This window comes from Cyprinodon tularosa, unplaced genomic scaffold (genome assembly GCF_016077235.1).
Source record: "Cyprinodon tularosa strain WSP-4 unplaced genomic scaffold, ASM1607723v1 ctg34, whole genome shotgun sequence".
In the NCBI taxonomy this organism is placed as follows: Eukaryota; Metazoa; Chordata; class Actinopteri; order Cyprinodontiformes; family Cyprinodontidae; genus Cyprinodon; species Cyprinodon tularosa.
The window spans coordinates 713,473-739,642 of NW_024039052.1; the positions used below are offsets into that span (position 1 = coordinate 713,473).

The 26,170-nt window shown below is 37.6% G+C and overlaps 1 protein-coding gene across 1 annotated transcript in view; it reads right to left on the reverse strand.

The window, feature by feature from the left end:
- The window catches only part of gbe1b (glucan (1,4-alpha-), branching enzyme 1b), a 159,808-nt gene that overhangs the window by 74,647 nt on the left and 58,991 nt on the right, over positions 1–26,170 (reverse strand). The window contains exons 8-10 of the mRNA XM_038294400.1: positions 14,720–14,835; positions 11,723–11,850; positions 11,378–11,476 (exon numbers count right to left, since the gene is read on the reverse strand). Coding sequence (XP_038150328.1) covers positions 11,378–11,476; positions 11,723–11,850; positions 14,720–14,835 — 343 coding nt within the window. The remainder of the gene's footprint in view (positions 1–11,377; positions 11,477–11,722; positions 11,851–14,719; positions 14,836–26,170) is intronic.

Below are 26,170 nucleotides of genomic sequence, written 5' to 3' on the forward strand. Positions count from 1 at the left end.
AGCATAATAGAACAAACCTTATTTAATACATTTTGACTATCATTAATGATACTTTAAGATATCTGAAATTGTACTATGACTACACTGTGTGCAGAATTATTAGGCAAATGAATATTTCGACCACATCATCCTTTTCATGCATGTTTTCCTACTCTCAGCTGTATAGGCTTGAAAGCCAACTACCAATTAAATAAATCAGGTGGTGTGCATCATTGGGGCCTAATGACATCAACACCCTATATAAGGTGTGCTTAATTATTAGGCAACTTCCTTTCCTTTGCCAAAATGGGTCAGAAAAGAGATTTGGCAGACTTTGAAAAGTCAAAAATTGTCAGGTGTCTTTCAAAGGGGTGCAGCAGTTTGGAAATTGCCAAGCTATTGAAGCGGGATCATCACACAATCAAGCAGTTCATGGCAAATAGCCAACAGGGGCGCAAGAAGCGTGTTAAAAAAAGAAGACGCAAAATAACTCCCCATGAATTGAGAAGGATGAACCATGAAGCTGCCAGGAAGCCATTATTCACCAGTTGTGCCATATTTCAGAGCTGCAACATGTCTGGAGTTCCGAAAAGCACAATGTGCTCATACTCAGGGACCTGGCCAAGGTAAGGAAAGCTAAAAAAAAGAGCACCTTTGAACAAGACACAAAAGACAAAACGTCAAGATTGGGCCAAGAAATATCTGAAGACTAATTTCTGCAAGGTGTTTTGGTCTGATGAAATGAGAGTGAGTCCTAATGGGTCAGATGGATGGGCACGAGGGTGGATCAGTAAAAGGAAGCAAGTTCCTTATCAACTCAGACACCAGCAAGGTGCAGGTGGGGTACTGGTTTGGGCTGGTTTCATCAAAGATGGGCTTGTGGGACCTTTTCAGGTTGATGATGGAGTCAACTCCCAGACCTATTGCCAGTTTGGTGAAGAAACGTGGCTATATTGGTCACGGATTTGTTTTGTTGTTTTTTTGGTTTTTGAGTGTCGCAAATGTTTATTTCTGAATTTTGAGTTGTTATATTGGTTTACCTGGTAAAAATAGTGAGATGGGTATATGTTTGTTTTTTTATTACATTGCCTAATAATTCTGCAGAGTAATATTTACCTGCACCCACAGACATCCTCATAAAATGGCCAAATCTTAAAAAAAAAATTAAAAAAACACATCAACTTCCAAAAATATGAAACTTTGATATATATTAAGGAGTCTTTTGGGTTGATTAGGAACACAACTGTGGCCCAAAAATAAGAATAATCCTCAAAAATACAACTTGCCTAATAATTCCGCACACAGTGTAGGGAAAATAACAATTCAAGATATATTCAATCACATTTTAGATTTGTCGTTTAAAGTAGTTTTAATGAGATGCCAAATAAAGTAACTGAGCAGTCAAAGTTTTCTTAGATTGTATGTAATAAATGTTGTCATTTTCGTAGTATTTAGTCTTGAGTGTAAGTCTTGTGTCTACTGGTGTTTTGCCACCATCACACCCAAACTTTCCCACTGTGGGACCATAAAGGCTTTTCTATTCTATTTTTGCTACACGCATTGATTCCTAGCCTAGTAAACTAGCCCCACCTGCCAGCGGCCAAAATCACCCTCAATCAATGCCCCAGGCCCTAGAACTGGCTTGTCAATCACAATGAAGAGATGTGTTTTGAATTTTTGGTTGCAAAGCGGGCGGGGTTTTGAGGGTGTGATGCTGGAGAAAACACAACAAGGAAGATGGCAACGACTATTGAATAGTAGCATGCACTGCATCAGCAGCAGCTTTCAATGGAGCGCTCCAAGTTAAAGTTCTCTTTTCTGTTGTTCAATAAAAGTACGTTTTAAGATAATTTGAGGCGAGAATATTATAGTTTAAAGCATCACTATATGGTCCAATTACCGATTTAATGCTTAATTTAAAAAACTTTCCGAAGTTGAGAGGACTGCAGCAACCAGCGGACCTTCGAGGCTAACGGCAGCCACGGCTAACCGCAGACCGTCTGCAGTGGCCCTCTCTTGGCATAGCCATGTGTGAAGGACCGCTGGCTCTAATGGCGATTTTTGACTCGGCTTTGGAAGGATTAGACTTGGGGTTTTCGTTGAAATGTGAGCAGGAATAGGCTCTACGCTCATTCATTTTTAATGATATTCGCCGTTTACACTCCCCCACCAGTTTTCTGTCACTCTTACTACGTCACAGTCAGTTGCGCTCATTGATCAGAGCGTTGGCCAGTAGGCACAGACATGGTTTGAAAAACAACGGGTTGTTCTCATCAACAATCTTACAATGTCTCATTCATCAGGGCCGGACTAAATTACACATTTAATCTCACATTTAGTCTAGTGTATCAGGCTATTTGATTCCTTCAATAAATACCAATTTGGTTGGTTGATAATTTTTCTGATCATAAAAAAACCCCAAACAAACAAAAAAAACAAGGAATCAAAGTAGAGTCATATTTCAGATTTGATAAATGAATAAGGTCTCAAAACTGACCAATACCAGCTGGTTTGATAGCAACTTTAAATGCAAACATTTTATCTGATGTTATAATTTTTCTTTTCCAAATTTTTTAACATTGTGATAAAGTGCATATCTTTTATTTTTCTTCTCATAGTACAGTGCTATACTGTAATCATATGCCTACAGTATGACAATAATTAAAATAGTGCTATAGTACAATACCCTAGTCAAAATACAATCATTTAAAAATGTATTTCCTTAACACCTATAAAAGCTAACCAAAGGAATCTACTAACATTTCCCCCAGAGATCATCAAGGCTGCCTCCACATCCACGTAAAATTACACATTTTACACTTCTTTATGAATCATTACAATTCAATTCAACCACAAAAGTGGTCTGGGAGCAATTAATTTTGGAGTGGGACTGTCGAGCAGAGACAGAAGTGAACGGGTTGATGACTTCCCTACCACCAGCTCACCCGCATCAGCCCCGGCCAGCCGAGCTTCCTGGCACCGCTGACACTCCACTTCATCAATGATAATGAGCAGTGCACAAATCTTACTTTACAAGCCTGCTGTCAAGAGCCAACCAGAGTGCCCAGATTAATTAGACAGAGCCAGAAATAAAATAATAATAAAATAAAAAAAAGTCTTGCAGTGCAGGATGAGGTCATTTTGCTGCCACTAGCATGCTGTGACTGATTTAAGAGGCTCTCACACAAAGCTGGAAAGGATTTAATGGCAGGGAGAGGTTTAGCTTTTAGCTCCTAATTTAAATTTTTTTGGGTTGATCTGAGCATTTTCTTTTGTTCTATGTGGTCATGTGATAATATTATACCAACACTGACACTCATATAGTCAATGTTTGTTTCATAAGCTGATATAACCTTTGACTTTTTAATCTCCAGTGTTCTGACTTAAAAAACAACAACACTTGAGTCATTGCAAATTTCTTTTTCACCCACCAATCTGTCATATTTAGGTTAAATACATTTGAGTAAAATAAATATACTCTTAAAAAAAAAAATCTGTTATTTTGGTCTTTCTATTATATATTAAAGGAAAAAAGTTTATTGAACCAAATGAGCCATGGGTAAAAAAAAAATCTCCTTGTGGCAGACCTGGAGACAACGACATCAACATGGCAATGAGTCTTTTTCATCCCATGTGGAGGAATCCAAGTTCACTTTCATTAGCAGAACAATCTTTACTTCAGAAGATCTACTATAAGATATAAAACCTATACTACTATACATTATTTAAGGGATTGCTTGAATTTACCGATTTGGCACCGTTCAGCTCAGGATTTGGCTAGCATATACTAGTTTACAAGAGGAAAGCACCGTTTTTACACATAGGCATGTTGGTTTCAATTGCTTTTTTTGTTTTCTTTTTTTACCTTTTTTTTTAAACAAATTAAATATTCAATTAAAACTGCTTATTTCTATTTTTCTTTTCTCTTCACTCTGCTCATATTAAAATAAAATGTCAAACAGACTGGAACATTTAAGTGTTACTCATGGGAATAAGTGCAAATTGTTTTTGACAGCACTTTATTAAAACAAACCCAAGCTTTGGCCAAATCTAAGCCTCCTTTTAAAGCATTTCTTTATTACAGGTCCTTCTCAACTGCTGTTCCTCTCTATTTATTTAAAAAGCCACCTGCATTTGAGACTCGACTCTTAGACAAATGTGTTTAATAGTACGATAAAATGTTAAATCCTAAGCAAAGGATTGAGCACTATAATTTTTTTTTGCTACAATATTTTAACTTGCAGACAAATTTTAAATATTTAATTTATGTTATTTTATGTATAAGCTGAGCACCCATGTACTGTAGGTCCTCCTCTTTAATGTAAGCATTTATGGATGTGTTTAATTCTTTGGAAAGCAGGCATTATGACCCAAGTCATAAGGTGCAGTTTATCGTAGTGTTTTTCAAATGTTAATGTTAAAAGTTGCTATTCTGATTATTGGTGGGCTCCTGAGACTGATGATAGCAGATTATTATCCTGAGGAAGATAACGTACCCAATGAAACTAATTAATTCCACAGTTACAAAAAGCCACACCAAAGTCAGCAAACTTGTGCGATGGTGAAAAACTAGTTACATTAGTGAGTATAAAACAAGTTACATTCAGAAGCTTGTAAGGATGAGCTGTCTTTTTAACCTCCTGTCTTTCTTAAGGAGGGAGGTAAACCTTTAAAACCAATGTAAACATTGTTTCTGTGGCTGCTTGATAATTATAAGATTGATTCCTTCATGATATGGACTAGCAACCCCTACACAGTTCATAACATTGTCTTAAAGTTTAACACAGAATGTTTACCGTGTCATATGCAGATTGTAAAACTGCTTTTATCCTCTGAAATTATCACATACTCTAAAGACCCTGAATGTGCAAAGCAGACTGTTTAAGGTCAAAATGTAAATATTCTAGATAAAGCTGCATATCTGCAAAACTCTGACATCAAAAAACTATCACCCAATTGTTTATATCAGAATACCTTTATCAAATAGGCAAAACTGTCCAGTTACATAAAGATAAACTCCTAAGTGACTGGTGCCTCATACGAGTCCATTTTATTTAGTCTTTTCTGATTCAAAAGCCTAAATTTATATAAAAAAAAAAAAAAAAAAAAAAAAAAAAAGCTATTCTACCAAAGTAAGCACAGGTCCCAAGAAAGGTCCCTGGGTTCTTTTAAGCTGTGGCTGAAATAAATATTTGACATGAATTGTTAGAAATTATAAGACCTTAGACATTGTTCTGGATCCTAAAAAAATATATTCCGTTTGTATACATCCTGATATTAATTTTGGAATTTTCATTTATCTCCCTTTCTGTTGACTACCATAGACGAAACATGGGTCCTAGAAGATAATCACACATAATCAAACAGATTTAACAAGTTGTGAAATTTGCACTTAGGCTTCAATTTAGACTTCCTTTATTTTCAAGTCCACATTACTTAGCTCATCATTTCATTGATAAGCTGATTGATTTGCTTTTTAGAGACTGGGTAGACTTCAGAAAAAGAATTCTAAATGTATATATAATCAAACGCATACATGTCTGCATCCTCAAGAACAACCAAACATCCATCAAAATAACTTCCAAATGTAACGAAGGTTCTACCAACACAAACATCTACAGTATTCGGTTGGTTTTACTAAACTAAAATGGCCCATTTTAGGTCATGTCACAGTTTCTGCAAAAAAAAAAAATCCTTGCTGAAAGCCTGTTAACACCACGCAGAGGTGGCCTCAAAGTGCAATTAAACCGGAAAAAACTAAAATGCTGCTGCCGTTAAAAGCAGTCACACAGAGGGCGACACCAGCCGAGCAGGTCAGAGCGAAAGGCTGCCGATAAAGCCGGCGGCATGTTTACGTAAACAAGCCGAGCTCCATCATTGCTCGCCGACAGCATGAATTTTATTAAGTCATGTTAATTGAAAGTGTTTCTGGCATGATGGACAGAGCAGAGTGACTCAGACAAGAAATGGATTTTTTTTTTCTTTCCCTCCCCTGAAACTAATAAGGGGGAGCTTTTCAGACTGATATTTTCATTCAATTAAAATAAATGGAGGAACAGAGGCAAAAATTGAGACAATTGACTCAGAGGTCATTCAAGTTGAACAGCCGAGAGAAGCGGAGGGATGGCAGGGAATTCTCTGCATCAACCTCTCATCTCCCAGCCGCCACCATGGAGCCCTCTTTCTCCTCCACTTCTAATTGTTTCAATTACATCTCAATCTATTGTAGCTTGAGGGAAGGGTGCTTGTTAAATTAAAGGGCTTTGTAACATTATCCATTAGGAGTGACAGCATTTTATGGTCATAATCAGATCGAATCATCCAAACTTGTGCCGCCGCGCCTTATCTGGTCTCTCTCATTAGGACATCTTAATTTTTCACAGTCTGTTGGTCCTAACAGCCTTCTGCAGCCAGTAAATGAGTCATATCAATCAGTCATGCTGAGGACAAAACGCAGCATGGGGGCCCCATCCAAGGAACTGAAAGATTCATCCATGCACACATGTGAATCTATAAATAAGCTTGCAGCTCTGTTGCTCTGTGTCTTTGTTTCTCTTTCCTTCTGTTTCCTCCTGTCTCGCCCTCCCTTCCTGCTCCAACTCCCCTTTTCTGCATCATATACCTCACTGGAGGCTCCACTTCAGTCCATTCAAATCCCTCCCTAATTGACACTCTGTGAGGAGAGGCGAGGCTAGCCCTGAATGCACTTCACTGACTATACCACAGCATGTTCGTATGAATGCTCCCCAGCATGGATATAGAGAACATTTTTGCCCTGCCTCCAGCATCAAATCTCCTCAGGGAAGCAACAAATTTAATTAAAACATGCAACGACTTGCATCAAAAACAAATACCCAAAAAACAAAAGCTGGCAATGGAATAAGCAAAGGCAACAGCAGCCTCTATAGAAGATCTGGGAATAACTTGGTGAAACCTCTCAGGTGCAAGCCCTGCTGGCTGCACAGCTAGTTCCCGAATCACAGAGGAAGGTCAAGTCTTGGACTAGATCTCTCACCTCCTTTTCTCCTCCCTCCATCCCCTACGCCGAGTAAAACCAACTGCTGTGAGAGACAGACTTGATTAACGATGCCTTGACTCCCCCCATTGGGAAACACAAGAAACTGTAGCGCATGCATGCTGAGCCGAGGTCACCAATTACATCCCCCACCCCTACCTCCCTTTTTACAAAATGTGAGTAAATATACTTTAGAATTCAATGTGGGCCGGTGCACAAAAAAATGCTTTACATAAAAAGTACAAGAGCCAACCTTTTTAGCTATTCTGCACGCAGCACTTTTCTTCAAATGAAGGAAAAAGGCCTCTGCATTCTCCAAACAAACACGCGCTGAAACGTCCTTATTCATCCAACAGCCGAAGCCGTACATGCACATCACTGGAGATAACGTCCTTCCTGCCTATCTCTTTTTTTTTCCTCAATTTAATTTATAAGAAAATATTTGATTATTAAGAAAAGAAAAAAATGGCAGTGACAATACATGTGCCATTTTTATCAATTCATCCTTTGTCAGAACACAAACATTCTGACAGTGTGTCAGCTCATCTAGAGACAGTAGGAGAAAGATTTTGAGATAAACAGTTTTATCTGTGGATGAAGGATTGGGTATGCATGTTAAACCCCACCACCTCCCCCCTTCTCCCCCTCCTCCATGTGCTACTTGGCTTCAACATCACAAAGTTATGGACGTGATGACTGAATAGTTGAAACAATGTTTTCCCTCGGTGGGCTATTAAGCATTTTCACAGTGGCAGTTTGGACTGAAGTGTCCAACTAAAGGGTCCTTCAACAATTGTTGTGGAGGATTTGTGAACGTTTGGAGCCCATGATTTCCCCTGCAGACAGATGCAGTGCTGAGCGGCAACATGCTGGATAATCGTATCATTTGTGGAGATGCTGTGTTGCAAAATAAATAAATTAAACTAAAAAAGATCTTTGTCTCATGTCAAAAAGAATACGTTTGATTCTGACGGAAGAGCGGGACAGTAAATAACATTTTAAATAAAACATGTATTTTATGCATCTTAACTGTAGAATGAGTGTAAAAGAAAAAATTGTTACAGTTTATTTACCGTACAAATTAAAATTAAAACTAGTCAAATTTCTAATAAACACCCATTAAGCATTATTTATATTAATAATTTGTTTATATTCATCTTTAATGCATATTGTTTACAGCTGAAAATAATAATGTTTTTATAGGTCAAGGAATATTTCTAACATGACACTGATCTGAAACTACAAAGATCGTTAATAGACCAGCTACCATATTAATAAAAACAAATGAACAGGGTGGAGCTTAAAGTATAGATGAAAAATATTAGTGACAATTTAAATAATTTGTTTCACAAGACTTGAATTTAAACAATAGAATATATATCTATATCTCCCCCTCCACACACACACACACTCACACAAGGCGTTAACAAAATAAATAAAAAGAATAAATATTCCAACTTAACTGTCCAACAAATGACTCCTAACCGAGAATAATGAGAAATGCATATAAAACTGATAAAAACATGCGCTTGAACTAATAAAATATGCAGATCATTTGCAGAATATAAAAAAAATGTCTTAATCTAACAAGTATTTGAATGTTTCTTGTCACTGGAAGTCAGCGTTTTAAAGTGGTCCAGCCTGAGTTCTAACTTTAATCTGTTAAATAATCTATGGACAGGGTTTAAGATTAGGGTGATGGAGTGAATAATTCTAACATCATAGAATTCATTAATTCATTCTACATTAGGGATAAGTTAACGACTAGAAACATGAAGAAAAAAACCTTCCTTTATGATCATCCTTCGAATTACTTGTTGCATTCCAAATCAGAAACAAACTTCTCTTTTGGAAAAACTACTATTTAAGACTTTATTGTATATATATTAATCTGCAAAAACACAAAACTTTTGACAGCAAGATTGAGCTGAGGAAAGTAAACATGTCTTCTAATACGGAGACCAATCAAAATTCCTCTGGTCTGCTAAACTGACAACAATAAGGCTTACAAACACATTATTATTGACATTATAATATTGATTCTAATATAAAATTAAAACTTAAAATATATGTTCCACTCTCCATTAATAGTGGTATTGCTCACAATGTTTTGCGGCTGCAACTAAGGATTTTTTTGCAAATCGATTAATCTCTTAATTTTTCTTGTTTTTTGGATCAATCCAGTAATAACTGGATAGCAAAACATTCCTTAAAGAACATTATTTACATAATTAAACCAGGAGAAACAAAAACTTTTGTCAACCTCTTTTTTTAAATCTTAAATGCAAAATATTTATGTTTTTCATTATTGTGGGTTATTTGACATGCGTACGACTTCCTGTCCTGTGCGATCTGCTTAGCGTTTAGTTCCGGCATCCGGCAGAAATATAAAACAGGTTCAACATCCAACACTGAGAAACCATTGTTTAATAAAGGTTTCTTTTAAAGCCAAAGATGTCACTAACATATCCGTTACATTATGAATGTTGATTTAACCAGTGGAAATTGATTAACGGCTGGTACCGACAAAGTTAAATCAACTTTGGTTCGACGTTCCCTTTCTGTCCGAGTAGCTCCCAAGCTGAAATCCTTCTTCATGGAAATTAAGATTTTTCTCACAGTTATTAAGAACATAAACTGCTCTCCACCTGCATTACTAGTTTGATGTGTTCCTCTTTGAGGGACTGACAAACTCATTAAGCAGTTGCTTGTGTGTGGCAGTTACAATAGTGACAGTGTGTCGACAATGACTTACAATAACTAAACATTTGCTTTATTTTTCATCATCCTACAGTCAGTTTCGCTGTAATGTTTTTGAGTTTATATCACAAATTAAGCCATAAATAGATTAATGAAATACTGAGGACACAACCTCGGTGTCCAATATTGTAGTTACGATCCTGATTGCTACGTTAAAAAAAGGCAACAGACAGGAGGAAGCTGATTTAGAGTCTATGAGGATATGGATAGAGCCAAACAAATGTCAAAGGAAGATCCATCTAGCTGGACAGAGGCAAAGCATGAATACAACTGATAACCCTCAGTACCTCTCCATCTAGTTGGACTATTTTTTTATATTGGGCACTGGAGCCTTATACAAAACAGTCTTAGGACTTGCACCACCTCCATAGGGGGAATTCAAAACAGATACATGCTTGTAGCAAAGCCACTGGGCTATTGTTATAGAAGAATTCAAAGTGCCTTTGGACGTACCACATTTGGGCAGTAAGCTCTGTTAGTCAGGAGCTGTAACATCTGGAGCAGCCTGTTCACTATGAGAGAATTCCCCAGTTTAACACACAGAAGACTCCACTAAAGGACCCCCTGAAATTTCATTTTATTAGACTGTGTGTAAAGCCAGGCATACGGGACATTTTCAAACGTTGCAGTCAACTACAGCTCAAACTGTATGAAGAAACTGCAGGGTTTAAAACGTCACTGCTCGCAATGTTTTTTCTCACACTGTACGGCCCAAGGCTATGATGCGGTCTACCTGCTCTCACTGCACGTCCAAAAAAAAAAACATACGTCGGACTCAGCTCCGAGAGTTGGCGCTGGTCGAACTTGTCAATCTGGAAGACGACGAAGAAGAACTTCCGTTTGCACATGCACAGTGCTCGAGGTTAAGGTAAACCGACTCATACACACTCGTAGCTCTGCTTCAACAGCAGGATTTTTCTGCGAAAACCTTACATGGGCCGACTGAACTTCAAACATATTTCATTTTCTCCCCAATTTATGATTCCTGATAGGACAACGCAAGACGCATGATGAGCCTGAAACTCTGCCAGATCAAAAAAATTCTTGCAGAACTGGAGAATCGGCCCAAAAAGGTTAAGAAAAATAATAATTTGTACTGTGTGTCAGCCATGCTGCCTCTTATAACTGCCTCACAGGCTACTGATGAAAACAAGTTACATTTTGCAAACTCACACACACTATGATCAATGAGCACCATCTCTAAACAAATTATATATATATATATATATATATATATATATATATATATATATACATACAAGGCAAAATAAGCACTACAGTTTAACACAAATGCATGCATCTTATTTCTGGTGTTTCTTTGCTAGAAAAATTGAAAGCTATGCACTATTTCCCTTCTGCTGAACAATTATCTCCGTAATGTTGGTCCCCCACATAAAAGTACAATAAAATGCATTAGGATTTGTGGTCATAATGTGACCAAATTAGATAAAAGCTACCATTGTAGGCCTCTGAGAAACTGATGTTCATGGCATTAACAAAGTGTAGATTTCTTGAATTTGAACTTACATTAGGGTAATTCTTTGGGGGATTTATAGGAATTTAACACCTGGTTTCCAGGCACTTTGTTTAAAGAAGGCATTTAAGAGAAGAAAATCCTCTTACCTGAATCCACTTGTCAGGAATTGCCATCGCCAGGCGATAATCGAAGCCCATCCCACCCTCCTCTACTCTTCTGCAGAGGGCAGGCATCCCTGAAACATCCTGCAGAGATGTTTCACTGTTTAATATAACAGTTTTGTGGTTTTCTTCAAATAAACAAAATCCCATCACTACAGGCTGCATAATTTATTTATCAAGTTAAAAAAATGTGCAAAAAAAAATTTTTACATTAGGTTTTTAATTACAGAAACAGAAAAAAAGGACGATATGCCTGCCTAATAAGTGCTTTTATTTTATAATGGCTAAAGGCACTCAATTTTGCAAAGTGGTGCCGATGTGTGTTTTTACCTCTGCAATAGTGATGCAGTCCGGATAAAGACTATGCAGGATGTGGTTGGAAAGCATGAGGTACGTCACAGATTCCTCATCAACCTGTAGGCCAAAGTATTCGCTGTAGTCTCCAGTGAAGCCAGTGCCTGAAGGGTAAACACCCACATGGTGAACACTCATTTTGCTTTCTACCCAAACTTCCAAACTGACCAGATCTTTTTCTTTTTTTCCAGGTGATTCAACTAGCTTCACTTCATTTGTTAGTTACCTCCAGCATTATGAGGGGTTTGGTTTAAAGTGTTTAATATTAATGGAACTGTTTTACAGTGCTTTGAATTATAGAGTATTTATACTTCCGTGGCCTTTTCCACATCACAACCACAAACTTGAAGGTATTTCACCAACACATAAAAATTAAAATTGATGAAATAAAAGGAGAATAACACGGTTATTTTTATTTTTTTTTATATAAAAACGAGTGAAGTGTACATAAATATATAAGTTTAGGTATAATTTGAAATTATAATAATATTTAAATTAGAATAATTTCTGTTTTGATTCAGAATCCTGCTTTTCGATTCCAGTTCTCATTAATTCAGTCTTTTTTTTTTTTACGTGTTTTAAATGAGCTGTGTGACCAGAGTCCCCTATGGATAAAATGGTGTGAACATCTCAATGAATTTTAAATCCTTCAATATTCAACTTTGTGCAAACATTCATATAAAGGATCGCATTTTTATAAATATCAAACCTATAACCACTAATATGAATCTTATACCTTTTCTTTTAACAGAGTTACCGGTACATTTTCCCATAAAAAGTATGACACTGGAGGTAATTATGCTGTATAAGACAACTGTTTTATTGCATTTACCTGATTCTAACTAAGCTAGGCTAGGCTGAAATTCGCAGCTGGAGAACAAGCAGTGCAGGTGTTAAGCTCAGGATGGTATCCCTACTGAATATACATCCTCGGCATCTTTCACTGGACCTCAGTTCCACTCAACCAGACATAGAAGAAGTGATAATCATCATATGAAGCCGAAATAAACAATGAATAAAATTATGCTTTAAATGATTCGTAAGTCTAGCTTAAAAAATTTTTTATTCCATCAAGCACGCATAGGGAAAAAAGCAGGTAACTGATACATATTAAGAAAAAGAGGAAAGAGGAAAAAAAGCTCTGCTGTCCTTTCAGAAGGTGTGTTATGAATGCATTAGGGAACAAATTCCCTTGGGGAACCTTCTTCAGCACAGCCCTGTCGCAGCGGGTCAAAGAAGAGGAACTCTCATCCTGAGTTTGTTTGTGTTTAATCATGTTGGCCATGTGCTATCCTATGGATGAAATAATATAACTGCAGATGATGCTTGTTAACTAATTGATCATGTCTTTAAACTATGTCAAGCCACACTTTTAAAAGCTAACAGATGGCTGCATGGCCACTTCTCCAAATTCTTCTTTACTGTATTCTGCAGCTTCCATTTCTGCTCTACAGAATGAGAATCAAAATAATTGATTTAATATTTTATATTTGAACGAGAGAGAACTGAAAGGATAGAACCGGTTCCAATGATTTCTCAGGGTTAATCATGAATGCCATGATTAACTTTATTTTAGCAAATATAGTAAAATCTGCAGTTTAACCCATACAAACATTATGTATAATTAATGTTATATGATCACATTATAATCGTAGTTTAGTGATTATGTCTAAAAAGGGGTGTTAAGTCAGGATAAGGAGCATGAAAATTGTATTTATATATTGTGGACATTTTCTTTTTGTATACATTTCTATTTTGGTATTCAAGTAATCTGTCGTTTTTTGTTTGTTTTGATTAATCGATTAAAAATCAGAGGGCCCATAAATAAAATTTTATACAGAATTTAAACCAGGTGAAGAGAAAAATATGGTTGCTCAGTAGAGCAGTGGGTAGCACTGCTGCCCTGCAGCAAGAAGGTTCCGGGTTCCTTTCTGCATGGAGTTTGCATGTTCTCCCAGAGCATGCCTGGGTTCTCTCAGGGTACTCCGGCTTCCTCCCACAGTCCAAGAACATGACTATTAGGTTAATTGGCCTCTCTAAATTCTCCTTAGGTGTGAGTGTGTGTGTGAATCATTGATTGTCCTGCGATGGACTGGTGACCTGTCCAAGGTGTACCCCGCTTCTCACCTGTAGACAGCTGGAGATAGGCACCAGCACCCCTCGCGACCCCGCCTGAGATAAGTATGACGGAAAATCGATGGATGGAAGAGAAAACTAAGCCACTTGACTTCTTTTTTTCATCTTTAATGCAAAATGTTGCTATAATTACTGCTTATAATTACTGCTCTTTTAGCTACTGGCTTGTTTTAGAGTTTCCATATTCATGTTTGCGATTAACCAATTTCTAAATTAGCTGATTGCCCCAATAATCAGTTAATCATCATCAATCTGATTGTTTCCCATAGTTATCATTGGCCTCTCTGCTACCTCTTAAATGCATGTTCTCCTTTCCTGGCCTTTCAGTTTAGATGGATGACCAGGTCTTAGTAGATCAGCAGTTGTTTCATATTGCTTCCCTTTTTTCAGATGAAAGTTGTTGAAAGTGTTCTGAGAGTCAGGATTATAATTTTAGAACCCAACCCTTTTTTACTTTTACTATCCCTGCTCCCTTGATCTCCATGATGCCGTTTGTTCACTAATGTTCTCCTTTAAAGACCTTCGCAGGACAGCTGGATTTACATAAACTTATTAACATTTAGATTTGTCAAAACAGGAGATGCCATATAGGGTTTTATGCCCCCTTCTTTACTAGTAAGCCATACCCTTAAGATTCCACAAAAGAATCCCAATGTTTGTGGTTGTAAAGGAAAGTTATCCAAGTTTAAAGGAGTATAAATACTTTTGCTAAGTAATACGGACCTGAAACTATGTTTTACATAAGTCAGTTTTTCCACCTTTGCAAGAAATGCTGCAGTTTTAACTTCAGAATAGTGAAAAGAGAAACATGGTCAAACACAGGGTAACAAGTCTTACCGATACCATGATGATGGTACAGCATTGAGGTAACACCGTCAAACCTGAAGCCATCAAAGCAGTACTCCTCCATCCACCAGCGCAGGTTCGACAGCAGAAAACGGAGCACTTCCCAGCTAGCAGGATTCACACAAATGGCAGAAACAAAAACAATTCAAGGTCAGATAAACAAAGGGCTGTGAATTATTCACACATATTATCATGAATTTTAGTCACCAGAGATTAATTTCCCTCTTGAAAGCAGGACATCCACATACTGACAACCAAAGCTCCAATATATCTGGTAGGGAGTGGCAGCAACTGCAGACGGTGCTTATATTAACAATAGGGAGAACTATGTCTTTCACATATTAAGATGTCATGATGAAAAATCGGTTGCTTTATGATTTCCATCGGCTCGTAGAGAAAATATGTGTATCAAGGCATCCTGGTGCATTTGCATTGACAGGATTTCATGCCACACTTGGACAAGAGAATTAAAGCCTCTTACAAAAAATGGGTTAAAGCATTCATCTTCAGCTTCACGTGTAATGAGTTTCAGCATTTGTCAGGCAAGAGTGTAAATGCCTAAAAAAAGGATAAACTTGCAAAAATTCCCAAATACTGAATGCAGTTTGCAATAGATTTAACCCATTGTTGAGCCATCGGATGTGGCACAGAAATATGCTGCAGCTGTTGGCTGCTGGCTGGAGGATGTGGATTCCATAAATGGCCTCCGTCCTCCATCCTAACTCCAAGAGTCATGCAGTCACTCAAGGCAAAGTACACAGCGCACCTCAACTCTTCCCATTTAGGTGGCGTGTCGCCATGGAAACGTCAGCAAAAACTCAATATTTGGTCGTCTCCATGCAGTGCGCGTAATGAGCACCAAATGAAACACAGTACTCGGATGCAGCGCTGTAGGGCAAAAGCAAAGCACCAAGGATGTGAGATGAATGACACATTCAAGATGCCGATTAAGTGTGAAGTGCTGCCTCTGCCTAAGCTGAGTGTCCTTTGAGCTCCAACAATGATGAGAGAAATTTGTGTTAACTGCATTTATGAATAAAAACATAAACAAAGATGTTTTTACATTGCAAGATTTTTTTGTAGACATTTTAATTATGATTAATTAAGGATTATATACAGAGAAAGGAATATTAAACTGGAATATAAAAATTAATAATCATAATTTCAACATAAGCATTCAAATCATCAACGGATCAACTCTTCTGGTGCGGATGCATATAAAAAAATAAATAAAAACATCACACGTTATTTTTAAGATAAGGTAAGATTAACCTTATTGTTCCAAAGGAAATTTGAATTCGGTACAAACTCTGCCTGCTTTTATTCCTCTAGCCTAAATTTAAACTAAGAATTTAGAGAGAAAATAATATTTTCTAAGAGAATATAATAGTTTTAACCCATTAGTGCCAGTAAAGCACAAATAGTTGCTTTATTTTCATTGTTAAATGAACTTTATTTATACAATGTGACAGAAGTGCTGATTTCTCTCCAAAAAAGACGGGAAAACACCAAATTTAATTGAGGTCGATGTATGTTAAACATCTAAACTCAGGAAAAGGCTACTGACCTAAATATGCCCGCATCTACAGTTCAAGTAAAAAAAATAAAATTAAACAAACGATGTTCAACACCTGGAACATGTTTCCATCCAGCCAAAAAGTAAAACTATAAAATCGCAATTAAAGAATAAACGCTTAAAGAAAAGTTCCAATATTTACCTGGGAATCCAATATTTGCACAGGTGGTGCTGCACCTCACAAGATGGAATTAGGTACCAGATAATTTAATTATTTCTATCTGAATGATGCAATTACAAAATAGAATGAAAAATAAGAAGCTTTAGGAATTTAAAAGAGGCCTTTGTAGCATCTAATGTGTAAAACTGGCAATGCAACAATACTGAACAAATCTCGTTTTCAACATTTCTTGAAACCTAATTATCGATTTATACCCGACACTCGCAGAGGATTACGTTCTGTATGTCAAGAGAAAAAAAAAGCCAGTTTCTTTAGAAAAAAAAAAAAAAAAAAAAAAGATTTAAATGTGTTCCCTCCTGTGCTCCATTCCTCAGGGATGACCACAGTCAGCACTGTTTGACAGGTGTGAAGCCGCATGTTACATCTGCGCTTCCTTCTTCCCTGGAGGAGCAGAACAAGGGAGCCTGGTATGATCCGATATAGTAGCCTGGCTGGGTGGTCACACAGACCCTGTGATAAATAGATTAGGTCCTCCACTTCAGTGCGCAGAGCCAACAAAGGCTCAGACACAATGTATCCTCACGGGATGGAGATAATAGCCAGTGAGAGCTAGAGGCCCGAGATGAAACCATACTGCCACATTAGGGCCTGCAATGCCATTCATCATCAGGTCCAATTACAGTGTGAAAGGTAGATCTCTATACCAGATGGAACACAACGTTTATCTATGCAGCGGCATGAAGTTATCAGCTGGTCTGCGGTGTTAATGTAAAAGCAAATTGCACATTACAGCGTCCTTAGATTAAAGTTTAGCAGTGACAGTGAAACCTAGTTAGGGAGCACTAATAGAGTAAAGCTCTAATATTGCTGCTTGTAAAGAAAGATAAGATAATCTGTCATGTTTTCCTGTTTTTTTCCTGCAAGCCACACACACACACACAGCTAAAATAAATACCTGAAGTTAATTCAAAAGAAGATTTTTTTTTCTCCCCCCACACACGCTCTTCATATTTCATGATTGTTAACTCATTTAGCTCATTTTCTCTCCATGCTGGCAGGACGTGGCTCAAATAAAAAAAAATAGAAAAATTTTATTTATAGCAGAGCTGACTTTATACTCTGCATACTCCTTCACTTTTTATTCCTTTTTTTTTTACATTTTGCTGGGTTAGAGCCAAAAACTTTAAAGAATTGTATTGGCATTTGTGGAGATTCACAGATCAGATGCAGCGATCAGTCATCGATTTTTGAAAAATTAACACAAATCTGACTGACTTGATCAAAGATTGGGCATAAGTAATCCCTTATTGAAAGAGAGCTACTGTATAAGAATCCCAGTCATTTGATAAAAATAATTGAACCAGGTACTTGCAACCTTCTCAGAGCACAAGCGCACTTCTCTAACCACTAGGCCAACACTTCTCTTAAATGGCCTACAGCAGTCTGCAAACTTATGGAAGGAGGAGCACTGATCAGACAGAAAACAATATTCTGGCCCATACAGAAAGTGCTGAGAGAGGTGAAGTTACCAAGAGTGCAAATAATGCTAAAACACTGGCCCCAAAGATAAACATGGTGGCGGCTGCCTATTGTAGTCTGTAGCTGCGGCACAATAGTAGGCAAACCATAAACATTGTACGTAGTTAAAGCTTCAACAAAATAGTTTAGGTCAAGCCGTATTCATATGTTAGAATGGACCAGTAAAGTCCAATTCAATAGTGAACAGAAGAGTTCACCAGCAGCCAGTCTGCCAAAGCATGACCCCATAAGGTGCACTTAAGCTCATAATTAAAATGTAATTGTGACTATGAAAAAAGGATGTGCAAAACTTTTACAAGGGATTGAAACCAACAGATGGTGAAATATTTTGCTTTTCCCGACGTTAATTTCCCATCAGGGATTGACGCAAGTCATCATATTGGGAGAGAAAAAAAAGATTTAAGATCTTGTTTACCCAACGTCACAGTTAAGATAAGAGCCCCTCCACCCCACACCAAAATAAATAAAAAAAATCAGGAAGCTGACAGGTAATTCAAGAGTGTGATGCTCAGCCGATGGCAAAATGACACACGTGATGGATGGCAAGCATTTGTTAAAACAAAAGGGACAAATGGGCTGCCTCTTCCAACGCATTTCAAACTTCAATAATCTCTTTAGCAAGAACAGAACAAAGACTTTGATGGGACTCTCTTCGGTATACTTTTTTTAAATATTCAGTTTTCTTTTTACAATAGAACTGAAGTTTTCTACTTTTTATTTACATTTCACAGATTTTCTCTTTTTAATACAGATATAAAAGCAAAGTTGGGGTAGGCAAATGCATGCAGTATACTGGTCTAAAGACAAGTGAAATCTTGCAATATTAAGCAACAGCTTTAGGAAAACTCTCAGTGAGATGTTGCCTGCTTTTCTGAGTTTTGTGTCACACATCTGCTGTTTGTCTGCTGTTCTTTAAACTGCATGGCAGCTACCTGCTCTTTCTGGGCTTCCTAAAAGGGATCCTCAGCTGTCACTGAGATTATATGTCTGGTAACCTGCAATTAGGAACACTCAGTATTTCCTGTCTTTTAGAAATCAGCCGCAGCTTGTCATTATTTTTGTACCGTTTTATTGAAGTTTTAATCGACAGACTTTATATTAGCAGCAGTGAAATATCTAAGAGGTTTTATTAGTAAAATGATGACCATATTTTAAAACCCTGACCATTTGACTAAAAAGGGGCCACTAGACAGAGTTCTTTGCAGTCATCTTCTTTGTAAAAGATATTTTCTATGTGGAGTTAAAAACATTTTTTACAAAATTGTAATTTCCAAAAAGACATTTCTAATTTAATTTAGCGCTACCGTTTTTTAATATGTAAAAAAGCGGCCCATTTCTATTTGACCCTTGTCTAAGTATAGCAAAGTCTAGAATAAAAGCCATTCCACATACAGGTAATGATCACCATCTAAAACTTTGGTATATTTACAATCATAGCAGTGATTAAAAGAAACTGGAACTGAGGCTGAATGAGGATCATGTTTATCTTGCCACCTCATACAGGGAGAGAAAGGGCTAAGGAGGGTGGAAAAAAAGTCAAAGTATTATATTTGAAACTTGGAGACATAAAAGAAACTATTTATTTTAAGCACTTTGTTCCTGCTGTCAGAATGCCAGTGAGTGTGGGAGGTGCTGTAGACTGGTTTCAAGAAAGATCTTAATTAGCAAGCTTATCACTCTAATTGATGCAAATTTAAGAAGGATGTGACATTGTGCTTTTAAAATTCTTACCTCAAAAAAAAAAATCTGATCTTAATATAATACTTTTGTCCAAAACCACAAGCTTTAGAAAGGTTTCACGAATCATCTTCATAAACTTTAACATCTTGTGGCTTCTGTCCTCTAAAACAATCCCCACCAGTATCAGTAATGTTGGATTTTTATCTGTTTTCAAAAATAAAAAGTGAATTTGTGTCTTTCCAAATAGCAATTTAAAACTATTTAATCATTGTGCAGCAACAATTTTTTTTTATGCATCTTCAAATTGTTTAACATCTAAAGTATGTAGTTGTATGTTTCTAAGCCAACTTTAGTTGTTTAATCTCATTGTCGGGCGTTTGCTTGATTTTGCTTGTCTTGTAGAGAAATTAATGCGTTTCATTACCTGAAACTGAGCAAACACAAAAATGAAGCCTGCAGACAAGTATCAGCCCATCTGTTACCCCAAATATGAATAGAAGTAGAAAAGTTAGTTTTAAATTAAGAACATTATTTAAAAAAAAACTTGTGAGAATATGTAAAGGACTGCCTCTACCCAAATTGCAAAATACAAAACAAGACTGTATTTATTCGACTCCGTAATAGGTGTGTGATTTCTATAGCAATCAAACAGTTTCACACATCACTGCTATGCAACTTTATTCGGTTACCCCATAGTTTTAAAGGTGGTGCAAGCTGGTCGTCAAGGGATGAGAGCTGAACTGCATGTTTCCACTCGTTGCATCTTCCATCACAGAGTGAAAGCAAAAGACGCATTTTCAACAAAGCATAATTCACACCTACTGCTAAGCTCAGCTCATTAACTAAGGCTTACCAGAGGGGAAAAAACTATTTTCTTCTTTCAGTGTGATCTGATTGTGCCGAAGAAAATAATTGCAGAGTGCTAACCACTAAAATGACTAAGACTGAAAGGAGCCAACCTTCCAAGTTTGACTTTAATGACAGATCAAATAAAAGCCTGATAACTTATATGGCCTAAATCTTTTCATGTATTCAGAAAGTAAATTCATTGAAATTAGAAATGGGCTTGATTTTTGCATCTTTTTCAAGAAGTTTCTGCATACCAATCATATTCTGTAACCTTTATTATTGCTAAAGAAAAACACAATTATTTTTTTCCCCATCTTTGATGTATTTTTCAACTTTGAAACAAACATTACTGCTGCTAAGTTATTAATATAATCAAATCATGTTTCAAACCTGTTCAGAACTGAGAAACAAAATGAAACATTGACATTAAATTATTGCCAAAGGTAAACCTTATTAACACATCTGAAAGGAAGAAAAGTCCAGATAATGAAAAAACGTTGTCAAAGACATATTTTGACTGGGTCCTCAAAGGCACTGCCGATATCTCAGTATGAAAAGTGTGAAAATAAGTAAAAAAGAAAAAAAAAAGGGAAAAAAGGTCTTAAAAAGGCTGGCCCTGGGCCTATTCTTCATATCTAGAGAAGTCACACAAAGATTGATGAATACTGGATGCAAATGATCCTCGGAGATGTGGGGGATTATAGAAAAAGCCCACATCAAGCTCCTCAGAATATTCAGTTCTCACCACTCAAAGCACTGATCTGCAAAAAGGCTAAGCTCCTCTGGTAACTAACCCCCTACTTTGGGAACAGTAGGCTCCATTCACTCGGTCATTGAGTCAAGGTTACTACAGCGTCTTTAAAGGAAATGGTTTTTGACTCAAGCATGTACATTTTATCCAACTCTTTTCTAAAAAAGGGCAGCCAAGTGTGTAGCCCATACATAAAAACATACATACTGACTATTAAAATGCTTTAAGTTAATGAGAAGGCCAACAGGGCACAAGCTCACACCTTTGCATGTCATCCAATAATTCTCAATTTATTTTGTTTTCGCCGAGAACTTTCAAAAGTCTGTTAAAAATGCCAGCATTGGTTGTCCAGACCAGTTAAGCTATATAGGCATGGGTTTTGAATGATTTGTCATATTAATTTATTTATATCCAGTTTGCAAGATGGCAAGTAAGAGAAAGACTGATCAAAGGGAGTATAAAAAAGGTTGTGTTTTATCCCTTTAAGCTTTTAACTTCTGTCAACATAGATCATGATTGAAATGCCAAACCCCTTAAAGACTGAATTTCTAAATCGGATTCAGGACTGAGGAACGGGTCGGCCAGTCCATGGCTTCAATGCCGTCATCTAGCAGGAACTACTGACACACTCCAGCCACACTAGGTCTAGCATTAGGAGGGACCCAGGGCCAACCGCCCCATCATATGGTCTCACAAGGGACCAGAGGATCTCATCTCTGTACCTAATGGCAGTAATGCTACCTCTGATAAGCACATGGAGGTATGCAGCCCTCCAAAGAAATGCAACCCTACACCATTACTGACCCACTGCTAAATCGGTCATGCTAAAGAATGTTAAGAGTCTCTACATAAAAACATAGTTCAAAGTGTTGTTTTTTTCATACAAATCTTCAGTTTTTTTATGTTTAGCTTATTAGCACACATCACCCTAACTCAACCATGGGTCTGCTGATGAATCCAATTAAGTACTGCTGCAAAGCTGCGAGTGTTTGATAGACGCTATTCTGGGGTGACTATAGATTTATTTTGTTTATAAGCAAAATCCGGATAATTTCTAGCTCTCTCTTTGAACTGAAAATCCCCTTTGGATTAAGAGCAAAACATCTTCAACAATGGACCAGAAGTGCAGTCATTTATCCCATTTTGATTTTGAAATACCCTGGATGATTGAGAACAGTCACAAAAATAAAGCCCCTAAGGTGTCTCTATTAAGAAAACTAAAGCAACATCTGGGCCCCCGATCTTTGTCCAGTTTTTCTCGTGTTCCTTTTTGCTGATGTTGAAGTGACTTGGTATTGCTATGTAAACCACAACAGCTCTCCTCTGCTTTTGCCCTTGGGGTTTCCAGCCCATACTCTGCACAGATGTTCCTGTACACTATTCCAGCCACTTGGTTATGGCACGTCATGTAAGCTTTCCCTGCCAGCATCTTACACCCTGCAGTTATGTGCTGGATTGTCCCAGAGGCCTCTTTGCACAGTCTGCACCTGGGGTCTTGTCTAGTCTGGTAGATCAGGGCCTCTATTGCTCTGGTGCTCAGGGCCTGCTCCTGTGCAGCCATGATGAGTGCCTGTGTGCTGTCCTTCAGTCCGGCTTTGTCTAGCCATTGGTAGGATTTCCTGATATCCGCCACTTTCCACATGTCTCAGTGGTACATCCCATGTGGGGGCTTAACCTCTCATGAGGGGACCTCTAGCACCTCATCTTCTGTTCCCCATTGTGTGAGACATTCACGTCGTCTGTTGGAGCCTTTTCATTGATGTACTTGCAGATCTTGGATGTTTTATCCTGGATAGTGGATCTCACTCTCACTTGTCCTTGGCACCCTTCCTTTCGGCTAGCATACAGTATCAGGGTACTGGATTTGGGGTGGTACCCTCCATGCATGGTTAGGAGCCTTCATTTCTTAACATCTGTGGCCTGCACCTCCTCCTTTGACCAGCTTACTATTCCTGCAGGGTATCTGATTACTGGTAGAGCGTAGCTACTTATTGCCTGAGAATTATTCTTGCCATTGAGCTGGCTTCTTAGGACCTGCCTCACTCGTTGGAGGTATTTGGCTGTGGCTGCTTTCCTTGTCACCTCTTCGAGGTTACCATTTGCTTGTAGGATTCCGAGGTACTTGTAACTGTCCTCAATGTCTGCTATTGTTCCTTCTGGGAGTGAGACCCCCTCTGTGTGGACTACCTTCCCTCTCTTAGTCACCATACGACCACACTTCTCTAGTTCGAATGACATCCCGATGTCTGTGCTGACGATCCGGGTGGTATGGATCAGTGAGGCAATGTCTTTCTAATTCTTAGCGTACAGCTTGATGTTTTCCATGTAAAGGAGGTGGCCGATGGTGGCTCCGTTCCCGAGTTGGTAGTCTTGTTGATTATTTGACTGAGGGGGTTAAGGCCTATGTAAAACAGTAGTAGGGACAGCGCATCCCCTTGGTATATGCCACATTTGATGGAGACTTGTGGAGATGTCTTACCATTGGCCTCAAGAGTGGTTTTCCACAACCTCATTGAGTTCGCAATGAAGGCTCTTGGAGTCCTGTTGATGTTTTATAGGTCCAAGCATTCAATGATCCAGGTATGTGGTATGTGCTATGCAGTGCTCAGGTTAGTGTTTATATATATGAAAAACAGTCTATTCACATTTTCCCATCTTTATCTTACAAAAAAATATTATCGATAAGAGCCTTATATACCTAGAGTTTCACCAAGAAAAGGATTTAATTTAGTTACACCTTACACTTGTATATATTTGTTCATTAAATGCCTCTTCAATTTCTAATCAAATTTTTGATCAAGTTATTTAATTTGATCACTCATTTTTTTTATACATATTGGACATCTGAAGTTTGATATATACTAATAAAAGACTTGACTGTAAATAACTGTAATTTATAGAAACTTGAACGCAATACTGACTTCTGTAAATCTCATTTAGTCATGTTGCTTGTGTGGTTAAACAGAGTCCAAGGCATAAATATCTTCTTTCAAAAGCTCAAAACACCATTTGAAAAGCGCCGATTTTCTTTAGTCAAGCTCAAAAATGAAACGGTTTGATAATATGCAACACCAAAAAATGTAGAATATTCTCTGCTATCAGTTTGCAAATTATACTAAAAAAAAGAGATTGTGTTTTATTTGGGGAAAAAAAAATCCCTATTTCTTGTTAAACAGCATCTCGTTTTAAAAAAGCCATGTTTACTTGTTCCAACAAAGTTTAGAACCATTTAAATCCCTCCCCTATAAGTTGGTATTCAGCAGCAGAAGTAATTCGAGCAATTCTCCTGCCTGGAACCAATGCTTGCAAAGCCAGACATTTATAACATTGAATGCCGATGCATTTGACTCAGAGGCAACAAAAGTTAACAAATTGGATGGCAGGCATCTATCTTAACAGCATTCTCCCAAGACCGCGTTGAATGTTTTATGAGGAAAAGCTAAACTGGAAAGCAGACTAGAAGAAAAATAAAGGTGCTCTCTGGATAAAGATTCAGCAGCCAAGGCAGAGTAGAACAGAAAGCAAAAAAGGAAAAAAGGGTGACTGTCTATATCAGTAAGCCTCTGTCAACTTAATAAGAACATCATGGTCAGACTGCTATGGCTTATAGAAAGGATGTTTGATTAAAACCACACTGTTTCCTGCTGGGTTCACAGTTTGCCTCCGAGATCCATTTCCTTCCAAAGTGAGTTACAGAACGCTTGACACGAAAGACACGTCCAAACATCCTCTGACAAGCAAAGAAGACAAATGAACTGGTTATGACATTGCAGTGGTCCTTTGGGTTTTTACAAATGACTCCTCATATGCCTTGTAGTCGCAGCATATGTCTGCACCCTGTCTAATGAGGGCTTCAGATATGAGGACGGTTCAATAACTAATGAAAGGAGAACCTTGTTCTCTTATTATATCCACACAGCTGACACTAAGCATTGTATAATGTATTGGAAACTGCTACACAGTGACACACACTTATTAAAAAGAGAGTTCAAAAAGGCATTTGATAGACTCAACAGAGCCTGTTCCTCCCAAATGTGTGCTGGGATTTTTTTTTTCTGGGTGCAAAAGCAAGAGAGACATCTAATTAATAGAGCCGACAACAACAGCAGCCACCAACGCATCTGAACACTAAGCCTAGAAAAGGTAGAAAATCTTTTTTTTTTAGTTTAATTTTGCCAACATGATACTGGAAATGATTTTTCCACATTAAAATCAACACCTACAAACAATCAAAATAACTGTGATTATTACCTTAATATGCTGTTTTTTTAAAGCGTGCGTCAGAAAGGCAGACTGCCGGAATTTGTGAGCATTTTGCTGGGAGTTGCAACGTGTCATCATTGTGATCATATCAGGCTTTTGACCTTCAACATATCATCCTGCATCAGACAGTCTGAGTGGTATGTCAGCTCCCATTTGGCCTCATTTCTCAGCCTGTTTAAATATTGCTCATGTTCATTTTACATCATGAACCACAGTAAAACTCCTGCACTCATTTATACATCTGATGTAACCATGGCAGGTTTTTAAATATCCCTCATGAGCTGAATGTGATGTGGAACATTAGGAAGCAGCTTTTAATCTCCCCCAGCAAGAAAATAATTGAGGAGTCAAAAGATGTAGCAATCCAAAGGCTGTTTCCCTGCTTTTATATAGCACTAACACACCCAAAATAATGGATGCAATTAAATCGATCTTCTCAGAATGATCAAGTTCAAGAATCTATAGCATCAAAGCCTGCTATATATAATATTAAAATGCTAACATCACCTGCTTGCATGAATAAATGAAGATCGGTAAAACTCTTTGACAGATGCACGGCGTCTTAATCGCTTTAAACAGAGAACTGATGTAGATTAAAAAACAAACATCCTTATTCCTTAGTTATTAAACCGTGTGGTAATTATTATGATGCAACAGCAAACA